General features: G+C 40.7%; 1 protein-coding gene across 2 annotated transcripts; it reads left to right on the top strand.

The window, feature by feature from the left end:
- The first annotated feature begins 8,144 nt into the window (after positions 1-8,144).
- ythdf2 (YTH N6-methyladenosine RNA binding protein F2) lies at positions 8,145-18,617 on the top strand. Of its 2 annotated transcripts, none has more exons than XM_083544688.1 (5): positions 8,145-8,723; positions 10,023-10,102; positions 11,462-13,066; positions 15,731-15,897; positions 16,408-18,617. In XM_083544688.1, exons 1-4 carry the CDS (start codon positions 8,675-8,677, stop codon positions 15,851-15,853), a joined length of 1,857 nt encoding a protein of 618 aa, XP_083400814.1. In that variant the 5' UTR covers positions 8,145-8,674; the 3' UTR covers positions 15,854-15,897; positions 16,408-18,617. The 2 variants fall into 2 exon arrangements, with proteins under 2 accessions (XP_083400814.1, XP_083400815.1); XM_083544689.1 differs by having other exon boundaries at positions 8,148-8,723; positions 15,731-15,793; positions 17,579-18,617.
- Positions 18,618-22,304: the final 3,687 nt, after the last annotated feature.

Genomic DNA, 22,304 nt, shown 5'->3' with positions numbered 1-22,304 from the left:
TCATTCATTCATTCATTCATCCATCAATCCTAAGTAATTAGTAAATCCTAGTCAGAGTGGAGGTGAGTTCTCTCCCAGGACTGGATGCATGTTGGAAATACACTTTGGACGTGACAGCATGTGCAGTGCACCGTTTAGCATACCAAAGCTACCTACCAGAATGTTTTAGGACAATGGAGGAAACCAGAGAATGATACTGAAACGGGATCATATCAGAAGCCCTAGTGCAATGAGACTGTTCCAAAATGACATCTAATTTGTGATTAGGAAAAGAATCGCTTTTATTATAGGCAGTCGGTTACCGATTCTTCTGTACATTAAATGGCATATTCTTTTACATTAATAGCATTAGGCAGACGCTCTTATCCAGAGCGGTTAAGGCATTAGACTTTGGATCTGAAGGTTGTGGGTTTAAATCCCAGCACCGCCAAGCTGCCACTCCTGAGTCCCTGAGCAAGGCCCTTAACCCCACAGCTGCTCAGTTGTATGAATAAGATAAAAGTTACTCTGGATAAGAGTTTCTGCCAAATGCTGTAATGCTATGGAGTTAAGGGCCTTGCTCAGGGGCCCAAGAATTGGTGACTGGTAAAGTAAGCTTAATGTGGGTGAGATTTGAAGGCATGACTTTTGAAAACAAAGGTCGGTGCCTTTACCACTAAGCCGCTACTTTACTCTCATTTCAAAGATCTAACAAAGAAGAATGCGGGAAATGTTTATAATTAAATATAAAACTGTCTAAAATGTCCTTGTTTGACAGCTCAGACTCTAAAAGCCTAACATTGCTTTAATAGGACCCCTGCTCTGACACTTCACTGTTCACTGGGCTTCAGAACTGAGTAAACAGATCCTCCTTCTTCTCTTACCTATTTATTAAAAGCTAACCCTCTCAAATTGACAGCATGCAAAGAGACAACATGACAGAAGAGGCCTATAGGTGCAACATTTCACTTTTGGCCTTTGGCAGGCTAGAATATCCTAGCAATGCAGACTAGCCACTGATGTCATTTTCGTGTGTGTGTGTGAATGATGGACTACAAGATTGTCACCCCACTGTTAAGCATTCCTGTTGTACAAGCGCACGGTGGCAGTGCGGATAGAGAGAAAGAAAGAGGGAGAGAATGAAAGAGTAAGTATTAAGTAACAGAGTTGGCATGTCACATGGTCAAACAGTGATGATTTACAGGATGTGCTGAAGCTCGAGAGAAAGAGTGATGTGGGAGAAAGACAGAGAGCTTATTTTAAATGAGATGACAGACCCCTCAAACAAAGCCAGATAAATAGAATTCATATTGTCACTCAAAATCCGGACGTACTTATATTAGAAAGAAAGAGGCTTCAACTCGTCACATATACGTTATAGCACACTGGAATTCTTTCCTTGTATATCCCAGCTTGTTCGGAACACGAGGTCAGAGCCCAGGTTCAGCCATGATCCAGCACACCTGAAGCTGAGAGGGTTAAGGGCCTTGCTCAATGTACAACAGTCGCAGCTTGGCAATGCTGGGGCTTTAAACCCCAACCTTCAGTAACCCTAAGACATATATATGAGCTACATATATATATTGGGGCTCTTCATCTCCATAACTGAGGCTGATGTGATTCACAACCCAATTCAACACAATGCAATATGAGCAATGGAAAGAAATATGATGCTCTACAATTTAATATGGTGCAAAAAGTTCACTACTTTTATGTCTTTGCTTCAGACAGGCAGCAAAGCATCAGTTTACTTAAGCGCCTTCTGACCTCTAACGCAGGGCCCTTTCACAAACACGCAAGATGAAATCACACAAGGCGTTCTTTTCCTGTTGTGTCTGCAGGAAGTCACAGCTCTACCTCTGCCATGTTAATCTGTATTCTATGCGACTCTCAGGACACGCCTCGGTCTCCGTAGCTTTGTGATACGTTGTATTCACGTAGCAGCAGCGGTGCTGGGAGAACGCGAAACTCGAGAAACAGTTTACGATTCTGCCGATGCAAATGTGTTCAAATTCCAACTTGTATCCGATGCACACCTTTTTTAAATCAATGCATCGCATCGTTCACTTTTATGCAGATGCACCGATGTGAATCGCTGAATCTTACCATCTCTAATATATATATATATATATATATATATATATATATATATATATATATATATACACTATATTTCCAAAAGTATTGGGTCACCTGGTCATTATTACGGCATGTGATTTTTGAGCATTATATTCCACATTTAGTGCCAATTTGCTCTTGAAATTCCCTCCACTCTTCTGGGAAAATGTTCCACTAGATTTTTGGAGTGTGCTTAAGGATATTTGTGTTCTTTAGCCACAAGGGTGTTATGTCAGGCAGGTAATGATGTAGGTGAGGAGACCTGGGGTGCAGTCAGCGTTCACATTCATCCCAAAGGTGTTCAGTAGGGATGAGATCAGAGCTCTATAGCAACAAGATCTTCCTCTCCAAAGCATGTACACTAGATCTTCAAGGAGCTCACATTGTGCACAGGGACATCGCCATGCTGGAACAGATTTGGGTTTCCAAGTTTAAGTGAAAGTAAAATTTTATTATAGCTAAAGACAATTGAGAGCCTCCAGCTTTGTGGTAACAGTTTGGAAAAGAACCACATATAGCAGGAAAGTTCAGGTGTCCCAATACTTTTGGAAATATAGTGTATGTGTATATAAAGCTGAACTGAAATGAGTTGGGGTTGGGGTGGAAGATCATGAGTGGCCTGCATACTTGTGGTTGTATCTCACACAAATCTCCACAAGCACAATCCAAATTCTAGTGGAACATCTAGTGGAGGTTAATATACCTTCAAAATGGGGACTAAATGTGGAATGGACATGACTTTTTTTTATTCAATATGGATTTATGTGGGTTTTATACGTTCAATCATTCAAAGTAGACACCTTTTGCTTTGATGACAGATTTGCACAGAACAGTTTGGGGAAGAACCAGATGGCTGAAGAGACAGAGAAAGAGAGAGAGAGAGAGAGAGAGAGAGAGAGAGAGAGAGAGAGAGAGAGAGAGAGGGCAAAAAGGATGAAGTAAGAGAGCTGTCATCTCACATGTTCAAACCGCCACGATTTACAGGTTATACTGTAGTGAAAGAGAAAGAGTGACAGCTAAAGACGGTAAGAAGAAGGCCGATCCGATTTCGCATGAGTGAGATAGCGAGAGTGCTTCAGAATGTCAGCTATGACAATCAGCTCTCGCACTACATCACACTCACACTCTGCTTTAAAGAGAACGTCTGCTAAAGCACCTCGATGTCACCATACGCTTTTGCTTACATTCACAAGTCTTCATTTCGATCTCACGGGTGATCGGTTGCACGGTAGGACTACGTGCGAGACTTGATGTGCCTTCTGAATATGTTCATAAGCTGTAGATCTTCCAAACTTTACACAAAAGGACATTCTGCACTACTTCTACATCCAGGAAATCCTGGCTTCATTCAGGTTTATGCAAATGCACAGTCCTTAAAAAAAATCTTTTTTTTTTCACACGAATGCTGTGTAAGATCTGTATAGTCCATGTTACTAAAATTCATCCCCTCGTGACCTCGTTGGATGCAACCCATCTCTCGCTGATGATTTACAGAGTCAAAACATCATGGAGACGGCAGCTATTTTTATTGGCCAGTAAACTGGCAGATCTGCTTGAAATACAGCAAGGGACCAATCAAAGTCCAAGCGAGTCCAGAAAACAGATGAAAATAACCTCAGCGTGGTTCTGTAATCAAGAACTGCACACGTGAACGGGTACTTTATTAGAAGCACTATACGATTACTCTCAAAACAGCGTCAGTTCTTCATAGCATGGATTCCACAAGCTATTAATAAAACATCGCTTTAAGATTCTGGGTTCGTGTTGATTTGATTGCGTCACACATTTCATGGGAATTTTTCATGCCCTGAATCTTTATTAATCTGGGAAGTATGGTTAGGATGTTAGACTATGGGTTCTGGGTTACTGATCAAAAGACTGGGGGGTTCAACCCACGGTAATGCCAACCTTTTTTGGTTGACAATATTTTCACGGACCGGCCTTTAAGGTTTGGCAGATAAATACAGCAAAATAAAATGATACGACAATAAAAACTGGTATTTTCTAAATATAATAATAAACGTGAATCCACTGTGTTGTTTTTTGTTCATTTTGCTCGCTTGGGGGTTTGAATTTAGCAGTAATGTATTATGTGTTGGTGGTCGGAGCCCCTTTAAGAAGGTAGTGGATGGAGGTAAGACATGTGACCGAGGCATCATGACATGCATCAAGAGTGAGTCATAGACAGATGTGGAGGACAGAATCCGGTCATTTTTCCAAAATAAAACATCATTCAGAATCAGATAATAAACAAAACGGAAATAATGTAAGTCTTTCTGTGCAGCCCGGTACCAATCGACCCGCGGACCGGTGCTGGTCCGCGGCCCGGGGGTTGGGGACCACTGGTCTAGACGTCACAATTTGGCCCTCACTCAAATCTATTTTTCTGCTTCTAACATCAACTTTGAGGAAAAATGTTCACTTGCTGCCTAAGAAATAAATCACATGCCATGATGAAGAGATCATCAGTGTTCTTCACTTCACCACTCATAATCTTCAACCACATCTATAATGTCATAATGTTCTGCCTGATCGGCGGAATCCGACATGGTCTTCTGCTGCCGAAGCTACTCATCTCAAGCTTTGACATTCTGTGCATTCTGGGATGCTTTTCTCTGAACGCTTTGCTCTGCTCTCAATTGTAATGAGTGGTTACTTGAATACTTCTGCTTTTTTTGTAGTTCTGAACCAGTCTTTCTATTTTTCTCGGCCCGTTCTCATCAGCACAGTGTTTCTGTCAGCAAAACTGCCCTCACGGGATGTATTTTTTATTTATTGCACCATTCTGCATCAACTTTAGATACTGTTGTGTGAAATTCCCCCAAGAAATCAGCAGTCAGAAATAGAAGTCATGTCAGCAACAATCATGTCAGAGCCAAAATCATATTTTTTTCCTCATTCTGATGGTGGAAGTAAACATTCACCCAAAGCTGCAGGCCCTGTTTTATATTCATGTCAATATATGTTAATCCCTCCATCCTTTGCCATGGCTCCACTCATCCCTCCATACTCTACCACTGCATCACACTACCTCCATCTTCTACCACTGCACCACTGATCCCTCCATCCTCTACAACTGCTCCACTCAACTCTCCATTCTCCACCACTACACCACTGATCAGTTCATCCTTTACCACTGCACCACTGATCCCTCCATCCTCTACAACTGCTCCACTCAACTCTCCATTCTCCACCACTACACCACTGATCAGTTCATCCTTTACCATTGCACCACTGATCCCTCCATCCTATTCTAGAATGCCCAGACTCCTGCTGTAGTCCTGCTGCGTCCCTTTTCTCAAAGACATCATGAAGAAATCTGTTCCTGGATCAGCGCTTGTCATCCGGATCTATATATACACACCGAGATCTTTTTCGAGCGCTTGTCTTCAGGGAGAGGAGGGTAACGTCACCCTCGAGCCATTTCGCCATGGGACTCCACTGAGATCACTTCTCGTGCGTCGGTATAAATATAAGAGCCACCTGTCAGAACAGCCTCATGATCCATCACTCACTGCATGGGGCAGAGACGAGGGGAAAAGGCAGTGTTTCTGGTTCTCAGCCAGACAGCACAAGTTACACTCTCTGCCTAGACACTTGGACTGCAGGGGAACTGTGTTGCTTGTTAGGGGACTGATAATGTCACTTTCCTCTTCTCAGTCATTAGCATTTTTACTGTCCATAAAAATGCTGTGATTTTATGGAGATTTGAGATGATTCATTCAGCCACAATAGTTTTTAGTAAAATTGATGTAGGTGAGGAGGTTCCTGGGGTGCAGTCAGCGTTCACATTTATCCCAAAAGTTTTTAATAGCATTTGTGCTCTACAGCAGGAGATCTTCCACTCCAACCCAGCGTGGTTTGAGTCTTCTAGTTCAACTGAAGGGAAAAAGTTCATGCTACCGCATCCAAAGGTGTCCAAAATAATTGGGTGCCTCCCATTTGGTGCCAGCAGTTTGGAGAAGAAGCTCATATGGTTGGAAAAGTCGGGTGTCCCGAAACTTTTGTCTGTATAGTGTTGCTTTTGGTACATTATGTAAGAACCTTAGCTTTAATCACTTAGTGAACCAACTTGGTCTTTCAAAACGTGTGTTTGTGCATGTTGATATGCCAAATAATAAATATAATAGTAATAATCATAATAAAACCTCTTCATCATATAGAAAAGAACATTTTGTATGTACAAGCCTGTCCCAAAATAATCATTTAAATATTAAATTATATTCATTTTTGCATATTTGCATAGTCAAGGGAAAATTTAAATTTTAAATATAATTGTGTACCTGTACTATGCAATAACAATAAAGATCGTTGGTCCTGTCTGTCTGTCTGTCTGTCTGTCTGTCTGTCTGTCTGTCTGTCTGTCTGTCTGTCTGTCTGTCTATCTGTCTATCTATCTATCTATCTATCTATCTATCTATCTATCTATCTATCTATCTATCTCACATCCAAAGATGTCCTTTACAATTGTGAGCCTCCAACAGATCGGGTGTCCCTATACTTTTGTTCACATAGTGTAAGTGCAATACACATGCAAAACAGATAAAAAATAAATTAATTAAAAAACAAAAAATAAACCAGGTGGCCCTTTATCTTTATTCTTTAGTGCATTAAGAAACCTGCATGTTGTTAATGTACAACTGGCTGAAAAGCAGAACTCAGGTGTTGTAATGAGCAGCAGAGACAAAGTTACTCTATATTGCTAGTTAAAATAGTTAAATAAGAAAATACATGTCTAGGAACCTTCTTTCATTTTTTTTTCCTTTTTGAGAGTTTGTGTGCAATAAAGAGACCAGAGAGAACTATTGGTGGACAGGTTGCCAAATAAAAACACTTTATCCACCTTAAAGTTCATGAGGACTTCATATATTATGTAGTTTATCAGATCGGGAAAAGATCAAATGCTCTATAAATGATTCTGGTTGCATAAAGAATTCGGTTGTGCCACATGTTAGTTCGGTAAAAGGAAATACAACTACGTGATTCACATGCTAGCAACAAGGAAGCTGTTGGGCATTAAAGGTTTACATGAGCGACATCTAGTGGACAATAAACAAAATGACAAAGCTGACAGACACTTCATCGACAAAAGTATTGGGACACCTGACTTTTCCACCCGTATATGGTTCATCTCCAAATTGCTACCACAAAATTAAAGACACACAATTGTATATGACGTCTTTGAATGAGGGAGAATGAAATCTCCCTTCACTTGATGCCCCTGTGCAAAAAAGCCAGCCACATGACTATATGCTTTGCATAGGTTGTATTGGAAGATCTCCTGCTCTAGAGTCTAAACAAATTTGGAATAAATGTGAATGTGCACCCCAGAACCCTTCTTCTCTAATCTACATCAGTACCTGAATTTACTAACACCCTTGTGGCTGAATATATCTCCACAAATCTCCGCAATCGCACTGCGAAATCTAGAACATCTTCCAAGAAAAGTGTAGGAATGGGATTTTCATAAAGCACATACTGATTTTATGGTCAGGTATCAACAAACGTTCGTCCTTTTAAATTGTTGTGTTCACAAATAACTGCTGCTAAACCACCAATATGTACATGTACTTATTATTATATGGATAATTTCCATATGATTTTTAATCTAGATAATGAGTTCAAAATTATTGTTTTTATTTATATTTATGTCTATGTTAATATACACTGATCTCAACAAAACTAAGCAAAGTAGGCACCAATCAGAGTCTGCGTTTTTATGATGTCATCATATCGAACCTCTTACAAAGTATTTTACGGTATTTTAAAACTACTGATACAAAATATGAAGCGTTTTCATCAACCCTCTCAAATACAAGTGACAAAATCTCATTTTAAATACTTATTTAAAATAAATGTATCGAAAATACTGAACAACCCTGATAATATCGCGGTACGATTTTTTTTATTTTTATATCATACCGCCCACTCCGAGATCAGACCAACCCCTTGATGACACAGGTGAATAAAACACCTCCTAGCCGCTAGATGTCGCCAGTCCGTGGGGGTGTATAACAAGCGCGCACTAGACGGAGGCTCGAGCTTGCCTCGGTCGGCCATATTGCCTCTTACGCACCACATTAGTTTTCCCCACCTGTCTTCTTGGGACTAAGCCCCGCCCCTTGATGATGATTCGCTTCAGACTCGGAATTCCCAATTGCTATTGGTTGATCTAACTAAAAAGCTCTCTCATCAACCAATCGGAATTGAGAGGGCGGGATTTGAACCAATCCGGGTAGGAAAAAACGCTCTTTGGGCAGAGGAAATTGTAGCCCGCCATTGTGTAAGACGCACTGTGTAGAGAGCAGGGGGCAACTATTTTAGAGCTTTTTTCTGTCCTGAAATTGAAAACGCAGCGTCGAAAGGGAAAGAAATGTCAACCGGCAGCCTGGTGGGGCAAGTAAAGAGAGGCACTTTATGAAGCGGAGCTCGCCGTGTGAGTGAGTAGCGTAGCGCGGTGTAAAGTAGTGCGGTGCAGTGCAGCGGTAGGCCTGACCACCTGCTGTCCGACTCCCTGGTCTAAAAAGAAAACCAAGTTCATTTTCCCGTCTTTTTCATCCTCACAACTCAAACCTTCATGAATCACCTGGACCCAATCCAGAGACCGAAAGGCCAAGGAAACAAAGGTAAGCACGGGATTTCTCGCGAGAACTCGTCGTCTCGGTGCACGATGTTAGCCGACGCTAACTTCGCTCGCTAACTCCCACGACTAGCCCCATAGGCCTGCTCGGGGTTTTCTCTTTTTTTTTTTTTTTACACCTCTGAAGCTCTCTATTGCACATATCGCTTTTTTAAAAGGGGCAAATCACCATGACGTTTCTTCAAAACTACTCTGAAAACCCGAGCCCACGTTGCCTAGCTTAATTTGACTAGCCCTGAGAGGCCAGGGTTTAGTCTCGGAGGAAGTGCACTTGTGCGTAAAATAAATTATTACGCATTAAACTTTTTCTTTCACATCAAACACCATAATACGACACTTTTTCCCCCCAAGCTAAACTCGCATAAGTCATCGCTAACTAGCCCCAATCACATGCTAGCTGTCGCTACCTGGATGACTTGGGTCGTATTACAAATATATCGTTGCTCCCTAGATTGGCTCACTTTCAGCACCTGCGAGAGGATGACATGCGCACTATTTAGTGCACTTGAGTAAGGGTTGGACCGCTCTTATTAGTTCAGGCAGTGATTATTCACTGTTTAGACATAGACATGAGGGAGAAAGTGTACTTATTGTGTTAATAACGTTTTAAGGGTGAAAAGTGTTTATAGTCTTATGAGCACTTTATTAATAGTTATATAAACACCTCTTTTGTTGGGTTTTAGTGCTTATTGGTAGAAAAATTAACACCTGAGAGACAATGTATATTAAACAATCTAAAGTTATATATATATATATATATATATATATATATATATATATATATATATATATAATGATCGAATAAATATAATCTATTAAAATGAGGAAAAATACTTTATTATAATAGGTATATTATAATCAGAAAAATATATCATAGTCTGAGAGAAAGAGGAAAAAAATTGTAAATTCCAATTTGAGAACCAAAAAAATACATATATTGTCTGAGAATTATAACCTTATCTGAGAAATATAGTGCGTGTATATTTATATATATGTTGTCTTGTATTTGTATTGTCGGACACCTTTGTCATCCCCAGGACAGTGTAATAAAACAGTGAAGTGATACACCAGATGTGAATTGGTGAATGATTTAATAACTACAATAACCAATCGCTGCATGGACGGAGGTTGTGCTCGTTTCCTACACTGAGACACGTGTCCCATCAATAAAAAATAAATCTTTACCTGTCCTTAAACTTCAAGCTTTGTTTAATGTTTGATGAGGACTGTGTAAACTGTGCTTATTGACCTTTTTTTCTTTGTTTTTGTTTTGTCCCTCTGTCAGTGCAAAACGGAGCTGTTGCCCAAAAGGAGACTTTAAATGATGATGAGTTCGAGCCTTATCTGAACGCTCAGCCCAGACAGGTAGGTCCTGTTACACTGCCACACAATCGCAGGAGCCTGGAGATATAAATGGTGACTCGGCTATTGTAGCTCTGGTGCCTTTTATCGCCCTTAATTGCATCCTGGCTACAGGCTTTTGTTTCTCAAATAGAATATGCTGTAACTGCATTGTTCACTATTCTGTTGTAAATTAACAATTCAGAGTATGCACACATGAAGGATGGAGGACGGTTTATCTAGTCAAAGTTTGGTGTAAAGAAAACAAGGTTACAGATGTGGTCCTTTGTGTGTTGTGTTGTTTTTTTGTTATATATATATATATATATATATATATATATATATATATATATATATATATACATATATATATATACAATTTGAAATCATATCCACATAGCAAATTAGTCAGTTAAATTTTATTTATGTATATGTGTGTGTGTGTGTGTGTGTGTGTGTATATATATATATATATATATATATATATATATATATATATATATATATATATATATATATATATATATATATATATATATATATGTATGTAATTATTTTTCCTAAACAAAGGTCATCATGGACATTATGAAGTCAAGTTTTATACCTTCTTTGAAATACAGTTTCGCACTTATCCTCAGTGGCATGTGTACACATTCCATTTATTTTGTACGTTTACTGTATAAGTATCTAACAATTTTATTCTCTATAGTATATTTATATTTCCTGACCATTCGTTGACGGGCCATGTGTTTTTCTAATCGGGCTGAATTGATAAACTCGCACATAAAGGCGTTGTTTGATCAGGAAACGCACAGCGGCGACCCAGAAATTGAGAATTGCTTCTGTAAATTCCTGCATTTCATAACATTGCTCCAGCGTTTATTGTACCCGGAGGTACTCGATGTTATTTATTTCTGAGCATGACTTTTTGAGAGAGACCCGTTTGCAATTAAACCTTCGTGGCATCAGCATCTAGTTCTCTGTAGGTGTATGAAAATGTGGCATGAACACTAGGAATCCGAGTCAGATGAAATGAGCACATTGAGATTTAATCAAATTGGAGTTGTGGCTGCATAATTGCTAGTCACTCCCCATTAAAATGAACAGGGACTCTCCCTTTTGCCTGGGGTTGCGGTCTAATTGATTTCTTAGAGAATATTGGAGATAGAGAATATTACCGGCTTGTGCCAGGACTTAGTTTTTACTTTATTTTTACCATTTTGTTGAGTAAAAAAAAAAAAAAAGGGTGTCATGATTTGCCCAACACCAAAATAAGCATGACCCACCCAGAGATCGGACATACCAATTTAAAGTAAGTCATGAAATATTTTGTGCATTTGCCAATGCTTGTTGATTAATGCGTTGTTTTTCTCGTCCTTGCAGAGCAATGCATATACGGCTATGTCCGATTCCTATATGCCTAGCTACTATAGCCCCTCCATAGGATTCACCTACTCGCTTAATGAAGCAGCGTGGTCCACCGGTGGTGATCCTCCTATGCCCTACCTGGCCTCTTATGGACAGCTTAGCAATGGGGAGCACCACTTCCTCCCGGACGCCATGTTCGGCCAGTCAGGGGCACTTGGGAGCAACCCTTTCCTGGGTCAGCATGGCTTCAACTTTTTCCCCGGCGGGATCGACTTCTCAGCCTGGGGGAACAGCAGCTCTCAGGGACAGTCCACGCAGAGTTACGCCTACGCGCCCAGTTCGCTCGGGGGTGCTGTGATCGATGGACAGTCTCCGTTCACCGCCAATGAGCCTCTTAATAAGGCTGTAGGGATGAACAGTTTGGACCAGAGTATGGCAGGGTTAAAGATCGGGGCAGGAGACATGACGCCCAAAATTGTTGGTTCTGGACTTCCTGGTGGACCTTTGAATCAGGTATCGGCGGCTCCGAGCATGCCCCCGCCTTCCATTGCACCCGCCAAAGTGGCATCCTGGGCGGACATTGCCAGCAAGCCTGCCAAACCCCAGCCTAAGATCAAGACTAAAGGCACCTTGGGGGGCACGAACCTTCCCCCTCCTCCAATCAAACACAACATGGATATCGGCACGTGGGACAACAAAGGGGCGGTGCCGAAAGCAGCAACGCCTCAGCAGCCTGCACTGCCTACCAACGGACAGCCACCCAATCAGGCCTCTCCTCAGCCAGCTGCACCTGCCATAGGGGTGCCCCAGCTTCCCCTTACCAACGGACAGCTAGCACCCCCTTCTGTTCCGTTAGGACAGCATCCCCAGGCTCCTAATGGGCAGCCAGGTATGGCTCCACCTCAACTTCAAGGCCCACCCCCTCCACCGCAACCGTCTCAACCAACCCGCTGGGTCCCTCCTCGCAACCGTGCCAACGGTTTTGGAGACGGGGGAGGCGGGGCCAGTCAGTCCCCTCCCAGTGCCGGAATAGGTGGCATCTGCGTGGCGTCGGAGCCGCACCCGGTTCTCGAGAAGCTACGCCTTGTTAACAACTACAACCCGAAGGACTTTGACTGGAACCCCAAGCAGGGGCGCGTGTTCATTATAAAGAGCTACTCGGAGGACGACATCCACCGCTCCATCAAGTACAACGTGTGGTGCAGCACGGAGCACGGCAACAAGCGGCTGGACGCGGCGTACCGCTCTCTGGTCGGGAAAGGCCCGCTCTACCTGCTTTTTAGCGTCAACGGCAGCGGCCACTTTTGCGGCGTGGCGGAAATGCGCTCGCCCGTGGACTACAACACGTGCGCCGGCGTGTGGTCGCAGGACAAGTGGAAGGGTCGGTTCGACGTGCGCTGGATCTTCGTCAAGGACGTTCCCAACAGCCAGCTGCGTCACATTCGCCTGGAGAACAACGAGAACAAGCCGGTGACCAACTCGCGCGACACGCAGGAGGTCCCGCTCGACAAGGCGCGGCAGGTACTCAAGATCATCGCAGGCTACAAGCACACCACGTCCATCTTTGACGACTTTTCTCACTACGAGAAGCGCCAGGAGGAGGAGGAGAGTGTTAAAAAGGTAATATATGTTTAACAAAGTCCATTGCTGTAAGTAGTCTGGGTCATTACAATATTTGAACCAGAGACCGATAGAATCTTTTAATCTTAGAAATCTTTGAGAATGGAAACTTTTCATGGGAATGTACACAATTGACGGGGGAACCATTGAGACCACACCCACTACATGCGCTGTGCTTTCATCCATAACACATTATTTTCTTGACTCCTGCACACAAAATAATGTCCAAAAAAAATTCTATCTTGGAGAATATTCACACACATTACATTAATATTACACACTTGTGCAACACAATTATACTAACAATTAAATTGGTCAAAAATATCATTAAAGAAATCTGTCACGTTTATTTATATAGCAATCAGAAAATCATACTAGATTCACCTTGCGTTATAAAGCTCATGGTAGCCGCACTATCGTGTGGTGTTTTGGTGTTTCAGTGGGTTAGGTACATTTTTATATAGACAAAGTATCAGATCATCTGAATTTTCAGGCCATATGTGGTTCTTCCTTCACACATTACAGTTTAAAGCTTACAAAACCTGCTCCTGGAAGATATGCTTTACAAGAGTTGGAGTGGAAGATCTTGATTTTTTGCTTTGCTGTGGTTGAATGAATCTTCACAAAGTCTAGAGGAACATTTTCCTAGAAGGGTGGAGATTATTATTATACGGGCAAATTCGAACTAAATGTGGAACGGGATGTTCAGAAAACACGATTAAAGAGTATGTATTGGGGCTATCAGTGATGTAGAAATGTGTTCTGCTTGGTTTAATCCGAGGGCTTTTCTGCGATTTGTCTATTCAAATGCTTTCATGTGGAGTTCTAGCATGCCTAAACTCATCTCCAGATTTATGATTACACTATGTATTTACCTTAAATCTGCTTTGGTCACCTGTTTGTTTTTTGTTTTTTTTTATTGAAATCCTGCTTTGATCATTGGGATCCCTGTATCATCTCTGGAATCAAATAATTGAAATGGCTACCTGGAAATGTCATGATGCGCAAGCCACCAAAAAAAAGGCATCTACACAACCAATAAAATGCTTTATACCTTTCACCGATCTCGGACCAACATTTAAACGCAATGCACGCTACAAAAAGTCCTGGCCAATCAGAATGCTTAAACCAGATCAACGCTTCAATGACGGGAAATTTTCATTTTATAATTCGCTGCACATAAATGAATCCAAAAAATGTTTCCCTGGAGGAAATTCCCCGAAATGTCAATCCTGTCAGAATCCAACCTCCATTAAACTTTTTTTTATAATTATTTTTTTTTACTTGAGAAACTTTTTGTTCTGATGATCGTTTATAGACGAGTTAATCCAATTTTGGTCCTACGGCAAAAAAAAAACAAAAAAAAACGTAAACATAGTATTAAATTAGATTTTATTTACTATTAAACTAAACCTCTTTTTCGCCATGAACATAGCCATAGAAGCCGGCATGGTGTTAAGAAAAAAAGGAAAGGATGGTATAGATCGCTCGATGGAGAGATAGTAAGATCTGGTAAAAAGCGGGAATATGTGTTAAAAAAAAGTTCTCTGTAAATTGTGTTTAAGCTCCGGATCCTTTAGGGCGAAATTCCTGTGGGATTTACATTTTCCAACAAAAAGACTGTTAAATATCCAAGAATACGACCACGTCCTCATTGTCTATCAGTACAGATTTGATCGAAATGAGACGGAAGCCAAAATAAATTCTCGTATTCCAGCAGGAATCGTTCGGTGAAACGGCAACGTTGATTCCGTGTAAAAATGGTGCCACAGCAAGTCTGCTTACTGAAGTTCTCATGCCTGGTGCTAATTTATCTTCTCATCTACTGACCAGCATATGTGAAAGTCGTGGTGACAGATCCATCATGGTTCATCAAGCTGGGTCTTTTTGACACTCTTAAGGTCTTGCAAAGAATATTAAGCATTAAAGAAGCCAATTTTACCTCAGTTTTTCTTTTTAATTACATCGAAAAAGTTTTGTGCTCAGGTGTTCTGTTCGCCAACATCATCGAATTCCAATATTTTATCTTAATTGTTCGAATTATGAATTAAACCTGTCACTCATGATGTCGCTGAGCTCGGCTGTTTTTGACAGTGGCTCAAGGTATTGTTGTATTGGTACAACAAATATCTTGTTGTATTGTATCGCTGTTCTCATATCAGCATGGTGATTCCGAATTTTCTCAAATCTCACTCCGGTTAAAATTGGTTCAAGTTCTTGCCTTGCTGTTGTGTTGATCAGATCATTCGTGGCTGCGTTTTTCCTCATTGTTCATCCATTATTTAGACAAAAGTATCGACACCTGACACTTCCACCCATATGTGGTTCTTAAGACTTCTTTGGATGCAGTAGCATGAAATTTCCCCCTCACTTAAACCTGTTCCAGCATAACTGCCCTCTGTGCACAAAACCAGACATGAGTTGGAGTGAAAGATCTCCTGCCATAGAGCTGTGTGGTGTGGCCGAATAAACCTCGCACAAATGTCCACAAAATCTAGTGGACCATCTTCCCAGTAGAGTGGAAGACTATACGTGGACTAAACGTAGCAAAAGAACACAATGATATTATTTGGTGTCCACAAACATATTGTGTAGCATTTAATTGTTGGTTCTATTTGGGTTTGATTTGTTCATAGTAGTAAAACTGACACTTTCTTGTTGCAGGTGGAGGTCCAGGGGAATGACCTGTACTCGAGTAATCCCAGCCGGAGTCACTACAGACTGCAGGCAAGTTCAGTCACACTGATTTCATGTAAGGCTTATCCTGACCATGGATTACAAAGTTGAACATTTAATGCAGTATTTAAGCGTTCAGCATGCTAAGCTTAGTTGTACCGTAATTTCCGGACTATTGAACGCACCCAAATATAAGCTGCACCCACTGAATTTGACAGATTTTTATTTTGAACATAAATAAGCCGCACCTGTGTATAAGCCGCAGTGTGTCTACACTGAAACTAATGAATTTTACACAGGCTTTAATGAAAGACAGTGTCTGTAACACGGCTTGTATCTAAACAGTAGCCTACCAAGAAATTCATTGGTTACTGTCTTCCTCCTTCCTTTCACAACTATTTCTCTCGAGAGTTTATCTTTTGGCATCGTCATGCGTTTATGCGTTATGCGTTCACCATCGGTGAAGCTTTTCTCCCGATGCCGTGCAGCTCAGAACACAGGTGAAGTGTGTTTTCATGCCCGGTTGTTTTCAGCGTGACGAATGATTCACATTTCCTGTAGACAGTCCGAGTGAGCGGCAGGTCAAACGTCAGAGGAACATCATCCATATTTATGATGTGGTGCGGCCCGATTCAGTGGGAGCGCATCTGATTTAATATAAAGAGTTAACTTGCTTTAATGTCTTTAAAGAAACCCCCGTCCTCATGCTAGTGCAATAAATGCACGTAGGGTAACACCACGGGCGTTGAGGCTCACGTTATTCCAATCCGTTATGTTAAATGAACAAAATCGTAACTAAATAAACCGATGCATTGAAGAAAAGAAACCACACGGTCGGAAAAGCGCTTTTCTTCTCAATGATTACATGTCTGAACGACGCTTAATTACATCTCACTCACGATGGTACGTTTTGGATCCGAAATTGGAAATGAGTAGAAAGTCAGGATTCAGACTTTAAAAGAAACGGCAGCTTAAAAAAAATCTGGAGGTGTAGAAATACTCCATGCTATGTGGCTCCTGCTTTTATAAATAGTCTGATATCAGAAAGCGCTCACGCCGCTGTTGAGAGAAACGAGGATCCCATCAGCGAGAAAATCCACATGTGTACCGTTCTTTCTTTCGAGAGCGGCGACTAGCACTAATTTCCACATTGCAAGTGTGTATATACGGTCAGGGTCTGAATACGCAGACATTTTTCTTGGATTTGTTGGTTGCCAGTTAGTAAAATCTAACGCAGGCACACCAGGTTCTATAACAGTATGAAGATTGACTTGGACCAGACAAATATAGAAATCCTCCCTTAGCATGAATAACAGCTTCACACGATTTCTTCAAACGTTCACCCGAAACGCATTACTGTGATTTATTTTGTGATTCAGTTCATCCCAGAGCAGTTCAATAGGTTTTATGTGATGTGACTGGGCAGGTCGTTCCATGATCGAGATCACCAGACGACTGTTTGCTGTATAAATAACGCTTACGGAACTGGTGTTGAAGTATGGAATGGTTGCCATGTTGGTTCTTTTCACCCGGAGTCAGTATCCAACATTTACTGCTCCAAAACTGCTATTAAGCGTGCACTCCTATCCTACACAATTTCTTCTGGTGTCCAGTTTGTGCTCCACAGAACTTCCTCCACTCATTCTTCTGTGTTCGGTGCTTCGAAACCAAAGGAACATTCCGGTGTCCCAAAAACCGTAGACTAGGTGTTTACAAACGCGACACTTTTTTTTGTTTTTAGTGTGTGTGTGTGGTTTTAATGTTCTTTATGAAGTCATGAATTTGTGCAGATTTTTTTTTTCTTTGATCACCAATTTCTCTTTCACTTCTCTCTAGGATCGTCAAGGACGCGTCAAGTAAAAGCCACTTGGGTTTTTTTGGGGGTGGGGGAATAAAGACTGACATGGTCCTGCTCTCTCCAAACCATACATCCAGATGTTTTCACTGATTCTTCTGGGAAAAGACTAAACCAAGGATTCAAAGCAAGAAAAAGAAACGAACGAAAAAAAAAAAACCCAACCCTAAATGAAGACTCTTCTCTTGATTTTCTGTTGACTTAAAAGACTTACTTTGAACTTATAGTAAAAGGAAAAAAAAACGATTATTCATAGGACTACAACTTAATTCTATAGGATGCTTAGGTGATCATTTGCGCTCCTTTTTTTTTTTTTTTTTTCTTTTTTTGCTGCCTCTCTTCTCCCTTTTTTTTTTTAAATACCGTTTTGTTTTTACAGTCCAAGAGCAAGGCTGGTCTGCCTCATCGCTAAAGTCTATAGTGGAAATTTTTTTTTTTTTTTTTTTTTTTAGTATTGGATTCTATGGCCTTGCCTGAACATGGCAGTCTGTTTCATTTCTTTGTTAAACCCTCCCTCTTTTTTTTTTTTTTTATTGGAAATGATCCCATCAGGATGCACAGTGGGAGTGGCCTTTCAGTGGATGTTGCATTTGTGAATCATTTCTACAGTCGCCTGTGAAAATTGTCATTGCCTTTTACACACAAAAAAAGGAACGATCCCCTTTACTCAATCATAATTAATATTCAGAATTTTTTTTTAGGGCCTGGTGAAAGGTAAAATTTTTGGTCAGGACAGTTTAAGCGAACACCAGAAATGTTGCGTTCATCCTTTTTTCTTTTTATTTTTTTTTAATGGTGTGCAAAAAAATGGGGCTGTATTTAAGTCTTCTGACCTTTTTTTTTTTTTTTTTCCCTCGCCTTCCCCCCCCCCCCCCCTTAAACGATGTTGCTACGGGCTGCTCTCTTCTTGTCATCCATTTATTTCTTTCTCTCTCTTCTCTGTTAAAGTCCGCATCGAGCTGGGCTGTGCGCCCTCTTTCTATTACTCAGTTCATTAAAATAAATGTGGTATACTCAGCACATGTGTTGCATTCTCCCCTTGTTTGACTACATATTTCACTTCCCCACACTAACCCATGCCCCGAAACAATCGGCCGGTTCTCTTCCCCCTTCACCCTCTCTTCTCCCTCCTCGGTAGCCCACCTGTGTCCTCCACCCATCGTTCCTCTAGTATGCTAATGTTCTTGCATTTAAAGGGGTCCTGCAAAACTTCTGGCACTGATCAGAATAATAAAAAAGCTGCTCAAAATGTGTAGTCTGGTTTTGTTTGGGCACGATTGTGCATACGGTGTGGAAGAACCCCCAGCATGCAGGGGAGTGGTGAAGATGTGGAACCTCTGATTGAACATTGAGTTCAGGAGGTCTATAACCCTTAACTGCTCAGCTGTATGAATATGGTGGATCATGCATTGGGTGTGATTTAATGGACGGTACTGCAGAAGTATTGAACCCGCTGACGTGTCCTCGTTCTCCAAACCTTTACCACATTTACTGAGATGTTTGTCTTGCTGGAACAGGTTTGGGTCTCTTCTAGTGCATCCAAAGTGCTTAAAGCCAGCTCTATGAAGATATGGGTTGGAGCGGAAGATCTGCTACAGAACCCAAACCCTATTGAGCACGATGCCTGCACCCCAGGCCTCCTCACCCTACCTACATCAACTACTATTCACTAGCACAAACCACAATATCTACTGGAACATCATCTCCGAAGTGTGGAGCTTCTGTTGAATGCGATGGAAAATGAAGCAGGTGAATATCATGGTCAGGTGTCACGCGTTTGTGCACTGTATTAGATTTGATGTGTTTTGGTTGTTGAAAGACCTCAAGTGCTGATCTGCTGACGGCTGAAATGAATGAGTTGGTGAACAGATGGTGGATTATGTATGGTGTAATGTTACAAGTGGGTCGTGTGTGTATTTGGCCAGAGCTGAGAAACTGTTTATACTTCAGTGAGTTTGACAATATTATGGTAATGGGGTGGTTTTTATTGTATAGTTTTCAACAGTAGACTTTGTCTGTACAGAAATTCAGATTGAGATTTCCAAGACAACGGGTGAGCGTGGAAAGGAGAAACTTTGAGAGAACCCCCATTCCATGATTCCTTAGTGTTGTTCAGTTTTCATAGGAAACCTTTAAAAGAAAGCAGATTTGGTGCTGTTCATCTTCACAGCTCTTTACTGCAAGGATGGTATGAGCTGGGTTTGAGCTCTCTAGCGCCATCCCATGGAAAGCATTTAGTTTTTATGGAGCTGGCTTTGTCATCGTTTGGCATCATGATCGAACAATGAAGGATAAAATTCACGTTATCCAAACACTTATATGATTGTGGGTTCTTTGACTTTGTGGTAAGTTTTGTGAAGAACCGTGCATGGCTGGAAAAGTGAGGTGAGGTTTCCTCAAAGTTTGATCCAGATCCAGTTTAATCCAGTTCATTCCAACACCAGTCTTGGCATACGATCAGGTAAAGAGTCGTAGACCATGTTTAGATCATCACCTCGGGTACGTTCCACACAGGAGGATTTGTATTGTTTTGTTTTGTGAATTCTGAGCAATTGCTGAAGAACATCAGGATGGGAAAATAGATTTTGTGGAGCGTCTGTACACTCAGGGACAGGCAGTGTTTAATAATGCATGTATTTTTAGATGTGTATTTCAAATCTAAAACAGGATTTTATCATTTGTTATTGATGGTATCGATAAAATACCGAAATGCTTTAAGAAGTTCTACACGATGACATTGTAAAAATGCCGCCTCTGATTGGTTCTGGTTGCTCAGACATGTTGATCATCACAGAAAATTTATCCCTATGGAAGAAGGTGGTGAAGGTAAGAAACGTGCAGCCTGCCAGCTTTTAAATAAGCGTCCAATAATCAATAAATAAACATTTACAGAATTTTGTACCCTAATCGAAGTAGCTGTTTAGTAGTAAAATTAATTATATTTGCGTAACAATCAAATGATTAATTAGTCGCTGCTATAAATGCAGGTATCAGTTGTTGAGTCGGTGTTATTGATGTAAATTCGCCCTTCGTTACCAAACACTAAGTAACTAAATTAGGATACAATTTGATTCATTCGCCAACTGTTCAACATTAAACTGTTGGTTACTTTAACCTTCATCTGGAGATCACAGGAAAACGTATGTGGATATTTAATCTGTTAACTGGTTTCATGTGTCAGATTTCAGACTCGACCTGAGAAAAGATGTTGCTATCAAACATTGTTTACTTAATTAGCTGAGTCGGTGGGATGGTGATGATTCAATTCAATATAATTCATTTTTATTTGTGTAGCGCTTTTAACAATGAACATTGTCTCAAAGCAGCTTAACCCAGATAATGTGGTGATTAAAAGTGAAGATGTTCTTTATAAGTAAGTTTGTCCCTGATGAGGTGGTGACTGTGGTGAAGGAAAAACTCCCCCAGATGGCATAAGGAAGAAACCTTGAGAGGAACCAGACTCAAGAGAGAAACCAGTCCTCATCTGGGTTGCACCGAATGTCCATTTGTAGCAGATATACGATGTTGCAGGGGGCAGTGATGATAATCAGAAGCGAAAAGTAGTCCTGAGTCAGTGTAGGAGACTGTTGACATTAACTACAGTCCAATCCATCCTCAAAGCTCCCGTTCTTACTCCGGAATTTCAAAGATCAAATAGACTAACTGATGGAAGGTTTGTGAAGAGATTTCATGCTCCCTTGTCTAAAGTATTTTTTAGTATTTTTAAAATACAAAAATACAGTCGATGCGCTTAAAGTTAAGGGATTTGCAACTTTATGTTTAAATACATTTTGATGTGTCTTTGCCCAACCCTGTGTGCACCTCACCACCAGATACACAAAGAGTGTGGAGCAGATCATGTTCAAATTTACATCAATATCAATTTGTGTTCTGTTAATTTTGTTCTTTAAATACGTTACGTTGGTGAGTAAAAAGTTTGATGCTACTGTTTCTCCTCGGGGGTCTCCGGTTTCACCAAACTTACCAAAGACATGCCAGTTGGTGGACTTGGTTATGACCAAGGACTTGATGGACTCTGGCACAAATTCAATTTTAGTTCGTTGTTTCAAAGCAGCTTTTCACTAAATTAAATTGGTGTGTGTTTATCCCTGATTAGAAAACCTGGGATACCTGTAAGGAGGAAAAACTCCCTTAGATGGTATGAGGAAGAAACCTTGAGAGGAACCAGACTCATTGTGGACCCGTCCTCATCTGGGTGACAGAAAGAGTGCGATTATAAAGCATTAAAACATTACAAACACCGGAGAGTGAGGAAAAAGCCTTTTGATGTTCAACGATGGAGAAACAGCAGATGTAGAATGTTCATTCAGAGTATTGATTAAGAGGTTGTTTATCCTTAAAGTCCAAAAATGAATGAATAAACAAAGTTTCCCGGATGAACCAGAATCACCAATGCCATGTTAAAGTTGAATCACAAATAATACAAAATAAATAAATAAACATGGGTAAAAACATCAAAGATCATTTATTTCATTTTAAATATTATTATTATTGTTATTATTATTATTATTACATTAAAGTTCTATTAAGCCTGAAGCTGATGTTCATATAAATGTATAATTGTCCAGCTGACAGAAAAAGGAAAATGTATAAAAATTGCAAATCTAATAAAAGACAACTGTAAACAATTTGATCAATTGTCATTTTAATTGCAAAATACATGTTTATGACGCGTCAATCTTATAA

This window comes from Silurus aristotelis (genome assembly GCF_946808225.1).
Source record: "Silurus aristotelis genome assembly, chromosome: 6".
NCBI lineage: Eukaryota > Metazoa > Chordata > Actinopteri > Siluriformes > Siluridae > Silurus > Silurus aristotelis.
This window is presented reverse-complemented; position numbering and strand designations above follow the sequence as displayed.